The sequence below is a fragment of the Schistocerca serialis genome, chromosome 1, assembly GCF_023864345.2.
Source record: "Schistocerca serialis cubense isolate TAMUIC-IGC-003099 chromosome 1, iqSchSeri2.2, whole genome shotgun sequence".
In the NCBI taxonomy this organism is placed as follows: domain Eukaryota; kingdom Metazoa; phylum Arthropoda; class Insecta; order Orthoptera; family Acrididae; genus Schistocerca; species Schistocerca serialis.
This window is the reverse complement of record NC_064638.1, coordinates 423748156-423767842: the sequence shown is the minus strand read 5'-3', so window position 1 is coordinate 423767842 and position 19687 is coordinate 423748156. Positions and strand designations below refer to the sequence as shown.

Genomic DNA, 19687 nt, shown 5'->3' with positions numbered 1-19687 from the left:
CCTTTGTCTTATACAAGGATATGATGCCTCTGGCAAGTTGTTGGGATTGGGAGTGGCATAAGGACGGACTAGGATGTTGTAGGGGTAGAGTGGGCGCTGGAACACCAATTTAGAAGCGGTGGGAAGCATCTTGGGTAGGATGTGTCTAATTTCAGATGCGATGATAGGTGGTCATTGCAGTAAAGAATTTGTTAATATCTATTGAGGTTATCACAGACTGCAATTGTGAATTATCTGGGTGAAGTTTGCCCTAGACAAATATGTTCTGAGTAAGGTCTTAAGGGGTGGAAAAGAGCCACGATGTTTAAATAGCTGTCTTAGAAACCTGGTATGTAAACAAACAGAATGTCTTCTCAGATTCAAGAGAAGAAATAACATACCTGACAGACGAAAGCTGAGCGAAGTGAAAATAAGTGTAAGGAGAGCAATGAGAGAACCATTCAGTGACTCTGAATGTAAAATCTTGTCGATCGATCTGAATAAAAAATTAAGATGTTATGGCCATATGTAAAATCAGTAGTGGGTCAAAATCATCTATCCATTCATGCAGTTCCCATACTGCCACAGAAACAGAAGATAACAGAGAGAAGGCCGAAATACTGAATTTAGGGCTTCCGAAATTGTTTCACTGCAGAACATTGTAACATAGTCCCTCCTTTCAATTGTTGTACAAACCCCAGAAAGGCAGATATTGAGATAACCAATCGTAGTATAGAAAAACAACTATGATAGCTTAGTAGTTGAAAGGTTTCAGGACTGGATGAGATGCCTATAAGACTATACAGAGATTATGCAAAAGAACTTGCTCCATTTCTAGCAGTAATTTATCATAGATCGCTTGAGTAATACAGGGCATCTAGCGAATGGAAGAAAGCACAGGTCATTCCCATTTTTAAGGAGGCCCATAGGACAGATGGTCACAAATTGTAGACTTATTCATTGACATCAATCTGTTGTAGATTATGGAACCTGCTTTATGCTCAAGAATTAAGATATTTTTGGAGAATAAAAATCTCCTCTTTAAAAATCAACATGGATTCCGCAAAAAGAGATCCTGTGACACTCAGTCTGTTCCTCCGTGACATTCACGCATTTTAGACAACTGCACTCAGATTGATGCCCGGTTCCTTGACTTCAGGAAGGCATTTGATACCATCCCACACTCTCATTTAGTGGAAAAAAAAGAGCTTATCAAGTAATGGATCAGATTTATGACTGGATTCAAGACTTTCTTGCTGATAGAACTCAATATATGTGTGTTAACAAAACAAAATCGATAGATGTAATTTCCAGACTACTCCAAGGATGTATGATAGGACCATTACTGTTTACAATATATATAAATGATCTAGTAGAAAGTGTCGGATGTTCTTTAAGGCTCTTCACCAATGATGCAGTTGTCTTTTACGAAGTAGCAACACCAGAAGATAGTAACAATTTGGAGAATGACCTCCACAGAATGGATGATTGATGCAGGCTCTGGCAGTTGACCCTAAACATAAATAAATGTGCATCCATAGGAAAAGAAATCTTCTACAGTTCAGCTACACCATTGATGACTAACCGCTGGAAACAGTATCTACTGTAAAGTACCTGGCAGTAACTATCCAGAACGACATCAAGTGGAATGACCACATAAAAAAAAATAGTAGGAAAAGCAGATTCCAGACTCAGATCCATAGGAAGAATTTTAAGGAAATGTAAGTCATCCTGGAAATGGCTTATAAAGCGCTTGTTTGACTGGTTCCAGAGTATTATTCATCTTTCTGGAATCTGTAACAGATAGGATTGACAGAAGAGAGGGAGAAGATCCAACAAATATCAGCATGTTTCATCACAGGGTCATTTAGGTGGTGTGAGAGCATTATGGAGATGCTTGCCAAACTCCATTGGCAGACATTACAAGAGAGGCATTGTGCATCACTGAGAGATTTGCTATTGAAATTTCAAGAGAGCAATTTCCAGGAAGAGTCACAAAACATATTACTTCCCCCACATAGTCTGACGTAATGGCCATGAGATGAAAATTCAAGATGTTAGAGCCAACAGTCATTCTTTCCAAATGCTATTCGTGAGTGGGACAGGGTTGGAGAGCTCAGTTAATGGTTCAAAATGCACTGGCATACACAATTCGGTGGCTTGTAGAGTATGTTGTAGATGAAGATGTAATCAAAGCCCTGGTGAAGGATGTGGTTTATGTATGAATGCATTTCTCACGACTATATCCATTAATAAAATATTTTTGGGTCCCAAGCCACATCAGCTGGTTAACTGCCCACGAGCTTTTGTCAGAGAACTCTTCTTCCATTGTCAAGTGGTTGACTTATTTGAATGCGGCTGCTGTGCTTGTGTGGCTGCACCACTTATGTAGTGGTTTAGTTGTTCCAGTTTGGGGCGCTATTGGCTGGTTTGTGGAGCTAGTTGGAGGAATGGGGCATGAGACGAAATGGCATAGGAGATCTGTTTGCAGACTAGGTCTTCTGGATAGTGCCTGTCTGTAAAGGTTGTGGTGAGACCCTCAGCATGCTGGGAAAGTGAATTCTTGTCACTTCAGATATGCCATTCCCAGGTGGCCAGGCTGTGTGAGAGTGATTTTTTGATGTGAAAGGGGTAACAGCGACAGAGATGCAGGTGCTGTTGATGGTTGTTGGGTTTAATGTGGACGGAGGTGCAGATGGAGCCATCATGGAGGAGGAGGTCAGCATCCAAGGAGGTTGCGCAGTGTGTTGAGGAGGATCAGGTGAAGCGGATGGGAGAGATGATGTTGAGTTTGTGAAGTAATGAAGATAGGATGTCTTGGCCCAGAGTCTGGATTATGAAGATATCAATGACTCTGAACCAACTAGGGTTTGGCATTTTGGGAAGCTAGGAAGATCTTCTATAGATGGCACATAAACTTGTTAACATAGGAGAGTGCCACGTGAATATCAGTGGCTGTGCCACAGATTTGTTTGTATACCTTTCCTTCAAAGGGAAGGGAAGTAGTTGTGAGTTAGGATAAAGTTAGTAAGGTCTATGAGGAATAAGGTAGTGGGTTTGGAGTTTGAAGGATGTTGGGAAAGGTAGTTTTCAAGAGCATTAAGACCTAGATCATGAGGGATGTTGTTTTATAGGGAGGTGGTGTCAACAGTGACGAGCTGGGATCTAGGAGTAAAGGGGTGGTAATGGTGGAGAGTTGGTGAAGGAAATGATTGGTATCTTTGACATTGAAGGCTAGAGTACAGACAGTTGTTTGGAGGGGATGGTCAATGAGGGCCGAAACTGTTTCAGTGGGGAAACAGTATCCAGCCAAAATGTAATGTCCATGGTTATTGGGTTTGTGGATTTTAGGGAGAATGTAGAAGGTGGGTGCACAGGGTGTCGTAGGAGCCAGGGAAGTTGTTGTGGCAATGGCTAAGGCTTTAAGCAGAGATTGGGGGTTGTGTTGGACTTCTAGGATGGGAACACACACACACACACACACACACACACACACACACACACACGCACGCGCACACACACACACACACACACACACACACACACACACACACACGTGAGTAATCACAGGAAGCTTTATTCACTTCCCATCTGCTGCAATGCAAACCTCACTCATTAACGATAGCATTTGTAATTCTTACATTACAAATTAGGAAGGTTGGTTGTGATCCTTTCTGCTGCATTATTCAACACATTGATCTTCACTTATACCACTTTATCTTGGACAATAAACATTAGCTCTTTTTGAGTTACCATCTCTTTTTTCGTAGGCAATCTTCTTCTGTTTCTTGCATTTCTTTTAATTTTAGGTGTAATTGCAAATCAAGTTTTTAATTATGACTATTTTTGAACATACATTTTCCACTATCAGAATCTACAATATAAAGAACAAATCAGTATTACTGTCTTAAAATCTTTAAAACATTTTGTCAGATCTACTTATAAGTGACTATGTCTAAAATATATAAAAAATGTGTGTAATATATCAGTCACTATTCTCTCCTATTTTGTCAGGTCTAGTGTCTGGTAGGTACAACCCAGTATAGAATGGTCTCTTTTAGTCTGACTTGAACTGCCAGTTACGAGCCAGCTATTTCTTCAAACAATTTAAATACACTTCCCTATCTTTCAGCTGTGCATCCCATCCTCGCTGCTAGAATCATCACTGGTTTTACTCTAGCTTCTAAAGTTAACTGTAGAGCTACAATTCTAACCAACTTTTTGTTCTTCACCAGTTTCTCCAGAAGTGCACTTTCGTTCCAGTGTTGCTTCATGTAGTCCACAATGAGACACTGCTACATGAATAGGGTGTCAAATTTAATAAACATTGACTTCACTGCCCATTCTCTGGTTCAAGGCCAGTAGGAGGTGCATTCAAGTTCTAAGGCCTCCGATTTTTTTTTTTTCTAACTAACTACCCTCACCCGAAATCGATGAGACTGGCGTTACTTCTCGACGTAATCGCCCTGCAGACGTACACATTTTTCACAACGCTGACGCCGTGATTCCATGGCAGCGGCGAAGGCTTCTTTAGGAGTCTGTTTCGACCACTGGAAAATTGCTGAGGCAATAGCAGCACGGCTGGTGAATGTGCGGCCACGGAGAGTGTCTTTCATTGTTGGAAAAATCCAAAAGTCACTAGGAGCCAGGTCAGGTGAGTAGGGAGCATGAGGAATCACTTCAAAGTTGTTATCACAAAGAAACTGTTGCGTAATGTTAGCGCGATGTGTGAGTGCGTTGTCTTGGAGAAACAGCACACGCGCAGCCCTTCCCGGATGTTTTTGTTGCAGTGCAGGAAGGAATTTGTTCTTCAAAACGTTTTCGTTGGATGCACCTGTTACCGTGTTGCCCTTTGGAACGCAATGGGTAAGGATTATGCCCTCGTTGTCCCAGAACATAGACACCATCATATTTTCAGCACTGGCGGTTACTCAAAATTTTTTTGGTGGCGGTGAATCTGTGTGCTTCCATTGAGCTGACTGGCGCTTTGTTTCTGGATTGAAAAATGGCATCCACATCTCATCCATTGTCACAACCGATGAAAAGAAAGTCCCATTCATGCTGTCGTTGCGCGTCAACATTGCTTGGCAACATGCCACACGGGCAGCCATGTGGTCATCCGTCAGCATTCATGGCACCCACCTGGATGACACTTTTCGCATTTTCAGGTCGTCATGCAGGATTGTGTGCACAGAACCCACAGAAATGCCAACTCTGGAGGCGATCTGTTCAACAGTCATTCGACGATCCCCCAAAACAATTCTCTCCACTTTCTCGATCATGTCGTCAGACTGGCTTGTGCGAGCCCGAGGTTGTTTCGATTTGTTGTCACACGATGTTCTGCCTTCATTAAACTGTCGCACCCACGAACGCACTTTCAACACATCCATAACTCCATCACCATCTCCTTCAACTGTCGATGAATTTCAATTGGTTTCACACCACGCAAATTCAGAAAACGAATGATAGCACGCTGTTCAAGTAAGGAAAACGTCGCCATTTTCTCATTCTCGCTGCTGGCGGTAAAATTCCATCTGCTGTACGGTGCTGCCATCTCTGGGACATATTGACAATGAACACGGCCTCATTTTAAAACAATGCGCATGTTTCTATCTCTTTCCAGTCCGGAGAAAAAAATTCGGAGGCCTTAGAACTTGAATGCACCTTGTATAACTAGAAAAAAACTGTATTCAAATTTTTAGTAGTTATCTTAAAATATTTCACAAAATAAATGAAAAAAATAAAATCTTCAAATCAACAAAGAAAAAAATTAAAGTTAAAGCTCTCATGGCCCCTTGTATTCATTTCTTTCTGCAGTGATGAAGTCACTGGTCATTGTTGAGGTCCACACACTCAAAACTTCACTGTGAATTGTTGTAAAATTTCCATAGGTTGAATGTTATCTGCTTCTAGAGCTTTGCAGCATCATTTTATAGTGCTTTCCATATATTTTACGTGGACTAGATCTAATTGACCACCCCCTTTGTGCTTTCATTGGTTTTCCTGTGTTTTCAAATTTCTGTGTCAAAGTGTTGTATTTCTGCTGCTTGAGGTTTTATTTGAGCTGTCAAGTTTTTGTTGCCTTTTAGAAACTTCACATTTGTTCTTGCAATTGCGTATTTTCTTGATGGTCGCTCCCGAAGCCTTTGCTAATTCTTACTTCTACCATTCTGACAATGCTATGGGTTGTGCTTTGTCCTGTTCCTTCCACATTTCATCTTGAAATCCATCTATCAATCTATCAGTGTTAGTAAAGCTTCCATTATCACTGTGTCCTGGTTCCAAGCCCTTTCTAGGTTGTGCAAGAATGCCATTACTTCCTCCCATCCAGTTGTAATGGATTCTTCACAGCATTTGTTGTTGATTTGTTGAGCTACTTATTTATCTTATGAGATTCTGTAAGTACAGATATATAATTTTTACTTGTGAGTTGCATAACTACCACTGCCACCACCGTTCATCATAATCATCATCACGAACATTTTCTAGCCACTGACTGTGTCTGTTGTACACGTAAGTGTTTCCATTTTCCTGTGTCATCTCACCACTGCTCTGCCTCTGCCTCTGCCTCTGCCTCTGCCTGTTTCTATTCTTCTTCTTTTCTCCAAATAATCTCCTCTGTCCTTTTCAGCTAACTGTCCCTTGGTGTTCCTTTTGATCTTTTGTGTTGAAGCCTCAATTCATGAATTTTCATTGATGTTCTGTCATGTAATTCCTTTTTAGAAATTCACTTAAAAAACTGCTGATTCTCTACACTCCTGTAAGGGTAATTCCTTTGAAGGCTTTCTGATCTCTTTAATTTTTTATTCTGCCCATTCTTTGTACTCACATTCTGTTTCTGTCAAATTTAATGTCCCTTTTCTTCATTGACCAGTTTTGAGGAGTATAGGTCAGGTTAGGCATGTAGTAGAAACAAAATATTATTCCCTTGGTCTTGTGTGTGACATCTTTATTCCACTCCAAGCTCCTGACACTTCTCATAGTTTCTTCCTTTTGTTTCCAATACACTTCCAAGATATTTGAAGCTGTTAAAATTTTTCATCTGTTATTCCGCTAGTACAATACATAAGTAGTCATCTCCTTTTCTTGGTCATGATTATAAAACCGCTCTTCCTCACACTAAATTTGACTTCTGCCCATGCATCAGATTGTTGCCGAACTTCATCTTTCTTATTTCCCTAGATCCTTAGGTCATAAGCAAGGCCATTAACTTAACATTATCCTCTTCGACTCTCTTTTCCAACTTTTATGTATTATGTCTTCCATCACAACAACCAAAAGTAAGGCTAAAATTGCACCTGTTTATCTCATTTATCCATCTTTTGCATTATTTCCTGCTTTAAAATAGCTGGTACTTCCAAAATACATATCAAGCACTCTATCAGTTGCACATTTTTGCATTCCTTGTTCGCCAGGGCTTCGAAGTAATTCACTGTGGCATACATTCTGAGATGCCTTCTAAAGATCAAGGAAGACCATCAGCAAATCTTGCTCATATTAATGTTTCTTCTGGAACTGCCGTACCTAAAAAGAGCTCCACAACCTAAAGCCAAGCTGCTGCTTCTCGTTTTTCTTCTCAGCTTTATTCCCTACACTCTTTCCTGGAATTTTCTCAGATACGATGGATGTAAATAAAGTCATCATAAGTAAACTGTTTACTATTTTTGGAAAAAAATTCAATAAAGACCAACCATGTACACCAGGTACCCACTGTTCCAGATAGTGAAGGCCATTTCTGTAGGATTAAGATTGAGGGATTTAGTTAGGCAATAGAAACGTTATGGGATCCCTGAGTGTTTGTCCAACCAGGAATGTTTGTATGGAGGCTTGTTAAAACAGCTGCTGTCATCTTGGAAAAGATGAGTGTGTACAGCGTACTAGTTAGTGGTGAAGATGTAGAAGAAAGGGCAGCACTCGGGTACTGAAAATATTAAAATAAACATGCTGTTAAATGTTCATGGTAACCCGAATGAGTGAGCCCAAGTTTAGGTACAAAAATGAAAACTGCCATCACAAGATCACCTCTGGCCTCAAATACAGAGTCCATGTGTTGGGAAAATTGCGGTGCCCCATTGTATCTTCTCGAAAATATAAAGCCGCGCTCCTTGGACTATCAGTGTGAGCTTACTTGAATGCCAGATACAGGCTCAGCTTCCCTGCAGCTCCGGCGTCTTCTGCTTGCATCAAACTCTTCTCCGAAGATTCTATATTTTGAAGAAGGTGAAAATTCATCTACTATTCCAAAATCCTATTATCTAGTCCAAATGAAGACTCTCTCAAAATTCAGTTGCTGTTAACATATTCTATATTCAAAATTCAATACACCATTTCACTGCCACATTAAACAGTAAACCCACACTTTCTTAGGGCATTTGCACACGACTGAATTCAACCAAATTAAATAACATTTTTTCTCAACGATACAATACTAATTTACATGTCCGTCTGCTAGAGACCAAGTCATTATTAATAATAATCTTTTTTTTTCTTCCATTGTCTCTCCACAACACACAACAATCACCAATGTTTTTCGTGCATGAAATTCGTCCATGGAATTCTGGGCTGGAAGTTTTTCTTTTCTCTTTGCTGCAACCGAGCGCGTCACTTGTTGGCCCGGTATTGCTCTTCTTTCTCGGTTAGCCTGCACAAATAACGTTTTGCGGCAGTGTTCGAAGTGCCTGGAACACAAGTGACTCCAGACTTTCGTAAAATTCTGGGGGCACTACAAATTGCATCATTGGGCTGTTGGTGCTCTCAGTACCTTGCATCTTTTCCATATGCACCAGGCAGCTACTGTCCAATGTCTGTGTTGCTTGGCCCATTGAAGATATGTAGCTTTATATTTTACTGTGAGAATTGCAATTGCATGGACCTCACTGCAACAGTTCACTCAGAAATTGATTGAGGTTGATCTGCATTCACTGAAAGCAGCAATTCCTGTTGTGTTCGAAATCAATTGTCATTGACAAGACATGACATTTGGTACCAGTCCCTGTCAGTTAGAATCCTTGTACGCTTTGTTATATTGTGTGAGTGGTATTTGTGTTACAATGTGCATGTGGCACCCCATTCATTGTAGACATGTTGGACAGTCAGCATTGATGCACCAACAAATCAAGCAACTTCATTCACAGTATGGTCATGGGTACATCCAGACATGTAAGCTTCTATGTGTCATTGTGTTACATATCTTTGTGTCATCGCATGTTAGAGCACTGATTTCGTTCAACTGACACATACAAACCATTTCATTGACATGACTTTTTTCAGATGTAGAAGGTCACATTAGTGCCTGGCACTAATTCTACACCATCTGCAGTACTCCAAAGTGGCCACTGTACTTTTTGAATGGGGTGACTATTATTTTGTCTGGTGAGCCTATATGGTCACAGATTTGAGTGTGACTAAAATGTTAATTCCAGCGTGGCTTAACGTTAGCTGTCTAAAATATCTATTCTGTATAAATCAGTATTATGAATTTTTAAACAATAAATGTTTTATGTTATATTCTTGGTGTGATTTTGATGCAGTGAAATCTCTTCTTCACTGGCACAGCCTTTGCTTGAGCACTTAAGCAAGCAACTGGTCATCTTCTGCAAGTGGATGCCTCCCCATTGGTTTCAATGAGCACTGTGGGTCCATGAAAAAAGCAGTACTTTCACCATAATTTCTTTTAATTGGCCAACACTTTTCGTATAATTAATTTTTTCTCTGATGAATTGTTATGAACATTCTCTGACTACTTACACTTGCTCTGTGGTGAAATTCTGGATGAAAGCAAATTTGATGTTGTGACTTTTATTTTATACTTCTTATTTAGTTTTATAGTGCGTACTGCCTTAGTAGCCAGATAGATTTAGTTCAAGTTGACATTGGCTGAGAAAGCTTGCACACTCACATTATTACCCATTGTCAACAAACAATGTTCCTTTAAATTTTATTGTTTATTTTCCTCAAGCATGTCACACCCTACTCCATTTTATTTTAATTTTCTTTAAAATCCAGATTTACTGTTCGTGAGCTTCTCGTTCATCCCTAATGATGCACTATTTAAAAACAGAAATTTCAGCTCAGGAACTTGATGTTTGACTTTCTTCCATATATCTGTGTTATATTGGATGGCAAGAAGTTAACACTTTTACTGACACATGCTTACATTGTTATCTGGTTACATATGCTGCATGGCTCAGGTGATGTGGGCACTTAAAACTTGCTTTTTTGATATCACTGATTAATATGCATATACTGATGTACCAGTTACATTCATTTTTCTCTTGGGGTATGTTCTTTGAAATTATGTCTAAATCACTTACTATTTGTTTTACTCTTTCTTAAAATACATGAAATTCATGTTTACTCGTATTTTTTCCAGAGAAGAAAGTTAGATGCAGTGTACTACTATATGCGAAGTTTGATGGCCTCCAATCCTGTGCAGTCTGCAAGGGAGAGCTTGCTTTCTCTCTTTGATGAAAATCGTAAGAAGGTAAGTTGCTTATAAAAGTATATGTCTCCTTAGAGACTAACTTCCTGTTGTTTCTTGTCTACGTGGACTATTTGGAAAGGAGGGAGGGAATGTCACTACATTCAGAAGATCTTTATTATATACAGCTTTAAGATACAGCTGTCATTTATGTTTGTACATAATTGTATCCTACATTAAGGCAAATGTCATATCAAATAACCAATTTTTCAATGGTCTCGTGGTAGAATACTGCCACCTGTATGCTAACTAAGTGTGCAGATCGTGTGTGTGTGTGTGTGTGTGTGTGTGTGGGGGGGGGGGGGGGGGGGAAGACTTTATATGGACATCTGGAATAGCTGCATTACTGAATAAGAACCACAGATGGAACACCTATGGATGCCGCCATCTGTTTGGGGGTGGCCGTTAGGCCGACGTTCTGAATGGAACATCAGGAGAGAGATGTATCATTGGATCAGAAGCCAGCAGACAAGAGAGCGAAGTGTGTCGTCCTTGGCCCTTGGCTACCCGGGTCCGAGATGCCACCATCTGTTTGGGGGTGGCCGTTAGGCCGACGTTCTGAATGGAACATCAGGAGAGAGATGTATCATTGGATCAGAAGCCAGCAGACAAGAGAGCAAAGTGTGTCGTCCTTGGCCCTTGACTACCCGGGTCCTAGACCCCCATGTGATCCGTTCCTACAATTCATTGTTTGAGGGTTGTGACTGATGCACTAACAGTGCGACTGTCCATCAGCAATCATTGCCATGAGATCAGTGATCAGCCTAGCATCACATGCTGGGACGGTAAACAGGCTGTGAGTGTTTTACACAGCAGAAAATTCAAAGCATGGAAATTATTCTTGGAATGGAAAACAAAATTAAGTAATTCATTCCTGCTCCCTTCGGATGGGTGGCCACTGCTTAATCCTCCCTGCTTCTGCAGGAGTAGAGCATAGACTTCTTAAAAGTTGTGATTTTCTGAAGGCTCCTTTGGATAGCTGGTGGTCATATGAAGCAACAAGGTTGATGCTTGGCTGCTGACAGTAGATGGCGCTTGCCAGGCTGCTCTCCCCTCACGAGCCAGATGGCATAAGAACTGCAACATTCTGACTGGTGGGCTTTAATGAGGGTCCAGGTGCTTAAAAAGTAAAAAGGGGTTCAATTTAGAAAAAGTTCCCACAAAAAGTTCAAAGAGGTTTAATTTTAACAGTTACTCCAAAAATATTGGGGTGAACCTTATAACTAGTACAGTTTTATCTGACACTAAGATTTTTGATACAGTGATCTGTTGTAATATGGCTGAAGGCCATGTCAGCTAGGGATTGATCTTTAATCAATACCTGTAGGTATATGGCTCTAGTTCAATTCCATGACTACTACCTATATACTACTTGATATCAAAGTGAACCACTATTTTGTGGTGTAAACAGTACTTTATCTTATAACTAATGGAGGCTTATAGAGAGAAATAATTGTAAATATGCTGAATTCTAATTCCAATTTTTAAAGAAGTTTGCGCAATAGTTGTTGCTACCTCTTCAAGCTGAAAAATTATATTTTAAGTCCTGTGCACAGTACTTCTGTTACAGGTGGTGGTAGTTCCACAGAGTAGTTCGTTCTAATTTATGTGCATAGATGGACCTGGGCACAAGTTTTCATATCTTAGAGGGTTGCATCCATGGACTCAGCATCATAAGAAACATCTTTGCTATCTTCCCATAATTGAAACAACAGTTTAATGAAGTAAAGCTTTCAACTAAATATTAAGTTAAGATAGGGTCCATGCATCACTCCTTTTAGTTGTCCTTGTAGTTGCCTAATGGCTGAGGCTCAGGTACAGCTTCATTAGGTGAATTATTAAGTTGTTTACAGTAGCTCTTTCAATATAGTAGCCATATGACTACCCTGAGGAAAACTAGAGCCGAGATGGAGCTGGGTAGTGTTAACAACTATCTTATACTTTTGATGATACCAGTCATTAATGTACACTATTGCACAATCCGTACTAATCTGCCCCTTCTTGTGAGGAATGAGTTTGTCTGTTGATCATAGCAGTTGGCTATCAGTAAAGTAGAGTGGCAGTGACCAATTGTAATGAGAGTTTACCTCCAAGCATAGTTTCGGTAAGTATAATAGAAATGGATGTTGGTTTACACTGAAATCATATTCCAGGTGTATAACATCTTAAGAGTGGGAGGGATACCGTCAGAGTGAAGCAGTTGGTATCAGGAACAGGTGCGGGATCATAACAAATTAGGATAACAGTTACTGATGCAAGCACAGTGTACAACTGTCCGTTTCTAACAGTAGGAATCCTGGTTCTCATGATGACCCAGAATTGGCATATGTAAACTGAAACAGTATAGGACTCTGTTTTCAGCATAACAGGGTGGGGAGAAAGAAAAGGAAACATGAAACCAGCATCTGTGGTGCAGCGGAGCTAAAGACTGTTGCTGCAGTTTATGTGTTAGACTCGTGGCAAGAAAAATTTGGAGATTGAAACCAACATGTGAAAAATTTTGGCAGGCAAATCGGAAGAGGTGTTCTGGGCAGGAATGAAAAGTGTGACCACCTGTTTGACCCTTAGTGTCCCAGGCAGTCCAACACATTGTGCTCTATATAGAGCTGCCTGCTTTGCATTGGTTACAGACATGCTAACATGGTAGTTAGTTAGGAGGCAGGTTTGTATCATATTAGGCTGCCCTCCTTTTGGTGCTGGGAGTGAAATGACTTTCACTGGTGTGGGTGCCCCTTGTGGTGTGTGATGTCTCATGAACCATTATCTTACAGCGTTTCTCCAATGATGATGGGTGATAGGTCAGGTATTCCAAATATTGTGGCAGTCAACTGAGGGTACGTTATGGCTGACAGCCAAGCAAAGTACTCTTCTTTGCAGACATTGTGTGTAAGGTTGGAAAAGTTTGTGACTTCATGTGGTAATCTTCTGTTGGCTGCATTGGTTCCCTTACTAAGACACGGGGCCACCATACACTTGCAGAAAGAGAGAACAACGGAGTATGACTAAGGTGTCAATAGGAGTGGAAACATAGATCAAGTAACTTTCCACTGGTAAATTGCTAGCATTAACTACGTATCAGCTAGGTGCACAAGAACGAAGTTTACTCCCTATAACAGAACTTTTGAGAGAGACAGGTCGAACTTGGTAAGAAGGGAAGTGCAATGCATCAGTAATCTAGGCAGGTTAAGGCAAAATGTTAAATGGGTACTGCCGGTAAGATTCAGTATAAACTTATTTCCTTCGAGAAAAGGAGTAAAGATTAGTGTTGAGGGTATGAATCAGGTAGGGAGGGCAAAATGAACTGGATAGTCACCAATGGAGATTGCCCACTGACGTAAATCCACAACACAGATTGGCAAAACAGGTGATAGTGATCTGGCCTTCTCAGCAGCATGAAGAAACAGTACGACTGAAAAATGTCCGGCCTCTCTGCCTTCTGTCGAAGTTTTGATTCAGCCCCTGACTGTGCCTAATTAGGAAGTAGGTAAGGCCGAAGACCAATTGATGGCTCCTACAACATACTGGGGTGAGGTTTCTGTAACTGGCTAACTCTTCAACATTTACAACAAATGTGGCCATAATACTAGAAATTGTGTGAGTTAGGCATGCTTGACACACAGACTGGTTGGTGGCAGGTATACCCTGATTATTATAGTAGCTACTTGGCGTACTCTTTTCACAAAGGGCACTGAATTGGGAGGTTTAGATATGGGAGCTACTTCTCATATTATACCCACTTAAGTGTCTTAGGTATGAACACTACAAAACACAAAATAGAGTGAATAGTCTATTCTTTTGTAATAATGAACAAGTGTTTAAGGACTTCATTCATCTGAAGAATAAATCTGATTTAAACAAACACAAGTACAATGATTGGTCGGCAGCCATAACTCTTATACATTGATGTTATTCCACTCTTGGAAATAGGTCCAAATTATGTATCAGGTATTTTTTTACTATGTCATTGTAAATGAAACTTAAAGACATTCTGATGTATTAACAGCCATCAACATTGTTCTTAATCGTACTTTCACTACGTAATTTTTATTTTAAAAAATTGGGTACAGTCACAGTCGCACAGTCTCTGATTGTATTGCTGTTAATGCGTACTGTGAAACTGGATGACACTGCTTCCTGCTTCGTAGTGAAACATGTATGCAGAACACCATTAATGGTGGGAAACATGTTGTTCATAATATTTTAACACGCTTATAAGACAAAAACCAGCTCCGACATCTTTTGAGAAATGCTGTAATAAATAGTAGGTCGTATTCAAATTATAAGTGTGGCGTAATTGGTAGCATTGTTGAATTATAATGATATATGCTTTGGGGCACAGATCTGATCTCTTTGTGGCCCATAACATTTTTTTTTTTTTTTTAAATATCTAGATTATTTAACTATGAAATTAATCAAATATATATTAATTAACTCTTGCAAACCATGTTTTATCAGGAAAAATGCATGCCTTCTCATTTCTAATTACACATTGCACACAAAATTGTGGTTTTCATGCAAATATAAATTCTTAAGTGTCAGTATTTTATAAAAGATTGTTAAATATTGATGAAGTTAAGAAAACATCACACAATCAAATTTTTTGGAGAAAAATGAAAAAAATCAAATGTATAATGCTTGTATAATGTGCTCTTATACAAGCCAGAGTGATAAGCTTCATAGAAACATGGAAAACAATTTTCACGGCATCGAGCACACTGTACAAATGCTGTATTTTTACAGTTGTCACTGTACCACTGTTATCTGAACCCAACAAAACTGATCTAGAGCCAAATTAAGGGATTCGTCGTGAGAAATGAGATATTTAAGCTGTCAAATGGATTCAAACTAATCCACGAAGCTTTGTGGCACTTCACTTCTGAACTATGCCGAAATGCAGAACAGCACATCATAAAAGAGGAGATGGAAATGTGGACTGTTTGGTGGCTTTGGATTCTGTTGCTGATCACCTCGTTATCAGCGTAGCAGTACTGAAGTATATTCCTCGAATCTGATATGGAAGGAGTTCAGAGATTGTCAGATGATTGACTAATATCTTCAGTGGCTTTAATATTTAACTACATGAGAAATAAGCAGTGCACTTTTTACGCCATGCATAGGTCATGCAGAAAAATTACAGAAAATTTCATCACCTGTTTTTAAGTACAATACTATGTTGGTAAAGATCAAGGACATTTTCCATTTTCCATTATCTTACTTCAGGAGCATTTCGCATTAGTTTTGCCGTACAAAATTTCCTTATGTTTAAAAATTAAATGACATTCAAAACTATATTGTTTTCAGCTTGTGTCTTTTCACGTCTTTACTGCAGCTATTCATATTACTGCAGGTTAGTGAGATCACTTGCCTGACCAATGCTGTCCACGTTAAATGTACCGGTAAAGCTGTTGCCCCATATCATTGCTGAGTCAATGTATCCTTATTATTGTACTCGAATGTACTCAAGACAGCCTTGTTTTCACTCCATATGAAATGAAATCCAGTGAGGTTCCAGCAGACATGGAAGAAGACAGTGTAATTTTATATCAGGTTTATTCTTACGATAAATGGAATACAGTAAGATAAGGACTGTTGTAGCTGTCAGGGGTGTTGGAATTCTACACCAAGATACTGGGTTCTGTGGAAAGCTGTTCCTTGTAATAGTGCAAAGATATCTATAGGTCAAGACAATAAGTGCAGGTGCTGCTTAAAAGTGGAGTGGCACTTGGACGCAGGGGCTGCAAGGTGATGCCTTACGTAAGGATTTCATAATGCGCTAGTGAGCAGTTACACAACAGTGTGGGATAGCTAAAGCATAAATTCACATAAGGGACATATATATAAGTCACAAGTACAACAAAAATACAGCAAATGGTCAAACAATGATGTGTCACATTGTAAAATGAGTCTGGTGGTTCAAACAGAGGTCTTGCCATTAAATCAGCAGCTGCGAGCCATCGTAAGCTAGCTTGGTTTTAAAGGAAATCCAAGTGGTAACAAGACTTGTGTTCTTGTTAATATGTAGCTTTTTAGCTAATGATAGGGTTGAACCACCATTGCCAAAGGTCAAAGAGTCCTGGGAATCCTATAATATTTCAGCGGTCAAGTGTGCTGATCAGAAAAAAATTCAATGTGTCATTAAACACGTCTTCAATACAGAATGTTGTAACTCTACAAAAGTGCACAGAACAGAGCCTGGTTTGCCCTCTTGCAGAAACTGTGAACAGGGATGATGTGGCTGTGACTGTAGGTAAGCATTGAAGTGGATTTCTTCGTATAAAATGATCAGTGTACTGTGAAATGCCACATCTGAGGTTTCCTTTAAAATGCACCTTTAATTCTGTATTGCAATTTAATTTATGTGTAGTGTGTGCATTATAAGGCATTATTCCATTCCCTGAAGTGTGGCTGAGGTGAAACAAGATGGGTTTTATGTAGGAGTAAATGAAATGCAGATCACCATTCCCTCACACTACAAAAAGGAAACAACTAAATGTGGACAATTTGATTAACAGTTTTATGAAAGCAGACAGGGCTTCAAATGTCAGGATTAAATTGTCGCATCACTGAGCATCTTTTCCCACCATCAATTAGCAATTCTGCTAGTTCTCAGCCAGTGACTGGTTACTATTCTCCACCGACCTCTGTGACACTGTGTGTCTTAAAAGAACATCAAAATTGATTTGCTGACTGCGGCATCAGCTGTATCGGGTATAGATCTACTATCATAGGTTCAAGTCCTGGTCCGGCACAAATTTTCACGTCACTATGGTAATAGATCTACAACTAAGGCAGCTGATGCTTATGAATTGACAGTCAGCGAATTAATTTTGAGTATTTCATATAGCTGTGCACCGTCAACAGTGTGTGTTCATTCAGGCATGCATTTTAGTATTACAAGCCTATGCAGGCACACAGCTATAACATCATTGATGTCGATTCCTTGTTGTTTCATTCTCCATGTTGTGGGAGTCCAAGTAACAAAGCAAGCATTATGTAATGAATGTAATGGGCTACAATGTAAGGATGTAGACAGTGTGACGAAAGGAAGTTTGGGTTGGTCTGGGGAGCTTGCGTGGATAGTCAAAATGGTTTAAAGTGCCCACTTGCGATAAGTGGTAAATCTGGGTTCGGGTCTGGGTCCTGCATAGATTTTCATATGCCATTATTGGTTAGTAGTTATGTATGTAATGCAGCTAATGCCAAGGAATTTTCAGCCAGAAAATTAATTTTGAAATATTTTGTACAGCTGTGGATTGTCAACAGTGTCCTTTCAAACATGCATGCAAGTATCAAAAGAAAATGACTGAACCAAGTGGTTAAGTAACTGAAGTCCAAGTCATTGTGCCTAATGTGCACAATAACGTAACACAGATGAGACACACAGTAGAATTGTATTGGAAATGGCCAGGGTGCTGCCCGTTAATACATGTGATGTCATCAGTTGTGGAAATGAGGCTAAAACACAGTGCAGTTTCAAATTAGAAGCATGTTAACTATTCCCGCTGACATGGAACCAATAAAAGTTTTAAAAGCTAGAGTCAAGCTCCCTGGTAAAGGAAAATCAAGTGCTGTGGCTAGATTGTGTTTGTCACCGAGCATGAGAGTTACAGCCAATGCTGCACATTCCAGTACAGTATTGGTACAAAGTCCATCCCATGTGCCAGCACTCTACGAAGTAGCGCCACTTGCTGGCTGCTTCGGCACAACTGTTATGGTATACCCAGAATCATAATGTCGGGACCAAACTTCCCAGTTTACATAAATGATGGGGCACCACCTGGGACAAGAGGGTAACATTTTCTAGTTTTGTCCTTTGAGTTTTCTGAATTTGAGTTGATAACCATAAATTGTCTGAGGACAGTTTATTAATATTCAGGGTGCCCCTCCAATCTCACACTTGTTTGTACACAGCAGTTTTGTAGTTTAATTGGACCTTACGTGTAAAGCAGACATTTTGATTCTTTTACACTAGAAAGTGCTCTAGTGAGACCCAGTATCATACACAATTGAAATGGCATGTAACAGTTCACCACTAGATTAAAAAATTTAAGAATAAGGTAGGGTGTTGTGTGTAATTTTGATGTGCATCATTATTGTGAGGGTGGATGCTTTGATGCATGTGCATGTCCTGTAGGCAAATCAGTCTGCTTCAACAAGCCTGTTGGAGGTGTATTTGCTATCACATCTTCACAACTACAATTATGAGATGTCTTCTCCTCAACCTTGGAGTAGAAAAAGAGCTACACATCTATCAGACACTCCAGTGGCACAGTGGTTCTCCATGTAAGATGAAAAATGTGTAAGATGCCCTTGCTTATTTATTGATGACTGCAGCAAGGGGGAGGGTCACTGATTGTTGGACCACTTACAATAGTCGGCAAACTTTTATACCATTCTCATAATTAAGACAAGCACTGATGTTTGCATCCCTCTCTGTGTGTACATGTGTGCAAGTAATCTGGGTAATGGAGGTAACATAGAGCTCAAACTTTCAGTGATACAGCAAGCAGAGTCAAGTTTGGACATTGATTCTGGTTGCAAGAATGTGCAAAGAAACATACTGCCGACTGATGAGTATTGTCCGTGAGAAAAGTTAAAACCTCTGAGTGGTGAAGACGACAATATGAAGTGTGAAAATCCCTGACATATTAGAACTGTGTGTCGGACTGAGACTCGAACTCGGGACCTTTGCCTTTCACGGGCAAGTGCTCTACCAACTGAGCTACCCAAGCACGACTCACACCCCATCCTCAATACTGAAGATGCTGAAAGTATCACACTCAATACCAGATTGAAATGCCTCACCACAATAGCTGATTGGCATTCTCTTGCATCACTGACACCTTTCTGACTGGCCTTTGACCTATGAGGAACAGGCTGATTAACTTATACAATGATACTTCACCCATTAACGTAAACACCATCAAAACTATTTACTTCCTAGCTCTGCTTCTCCTGCATTCCTTTAAAAGATTGAAAATAACTGTGTAGCAACTACAGTTTCTCCAGTTTCATTACTGAAAGTAGGGGAGGAAATAGGAGTGCCATGGTGCAGAGACATTGTAGAAATGGCACATTCTGTCAATTTATATTCTGAATGTGAATAACAAGTACTTTACAACTGAACTGTATGTGGGCATATTGAGCACTAATACCAGTTGTGTGTACAGGATACTAGTGTGTGTGTCTCAAATCCTTCACAAGAATAACTTCAGTATTCATGTATTT

General features: G+C 39.9%; 1 protein-coding gene across 1 annotated transcript in view; it reads left to right on the top strand.

The window, feature by feature from the left end:
• Window positions 1-19687, top strand: part of LOC126472131 (telomerase-binding protein EST1A) — a 353124-nt gene that overhangs the window by 169146 nt on the left and 164291 nt on the right. The window contains exon 11 of the mRNA XM_050099913.1: window positions 10352-10462. Coding sequence (XP_049955870.1) covers window positions 10352-10462 — 111 coding nt within the window. The remainder of the gene's footprint in view (window positions 1-10351; window positions 10463-19687) is intronic.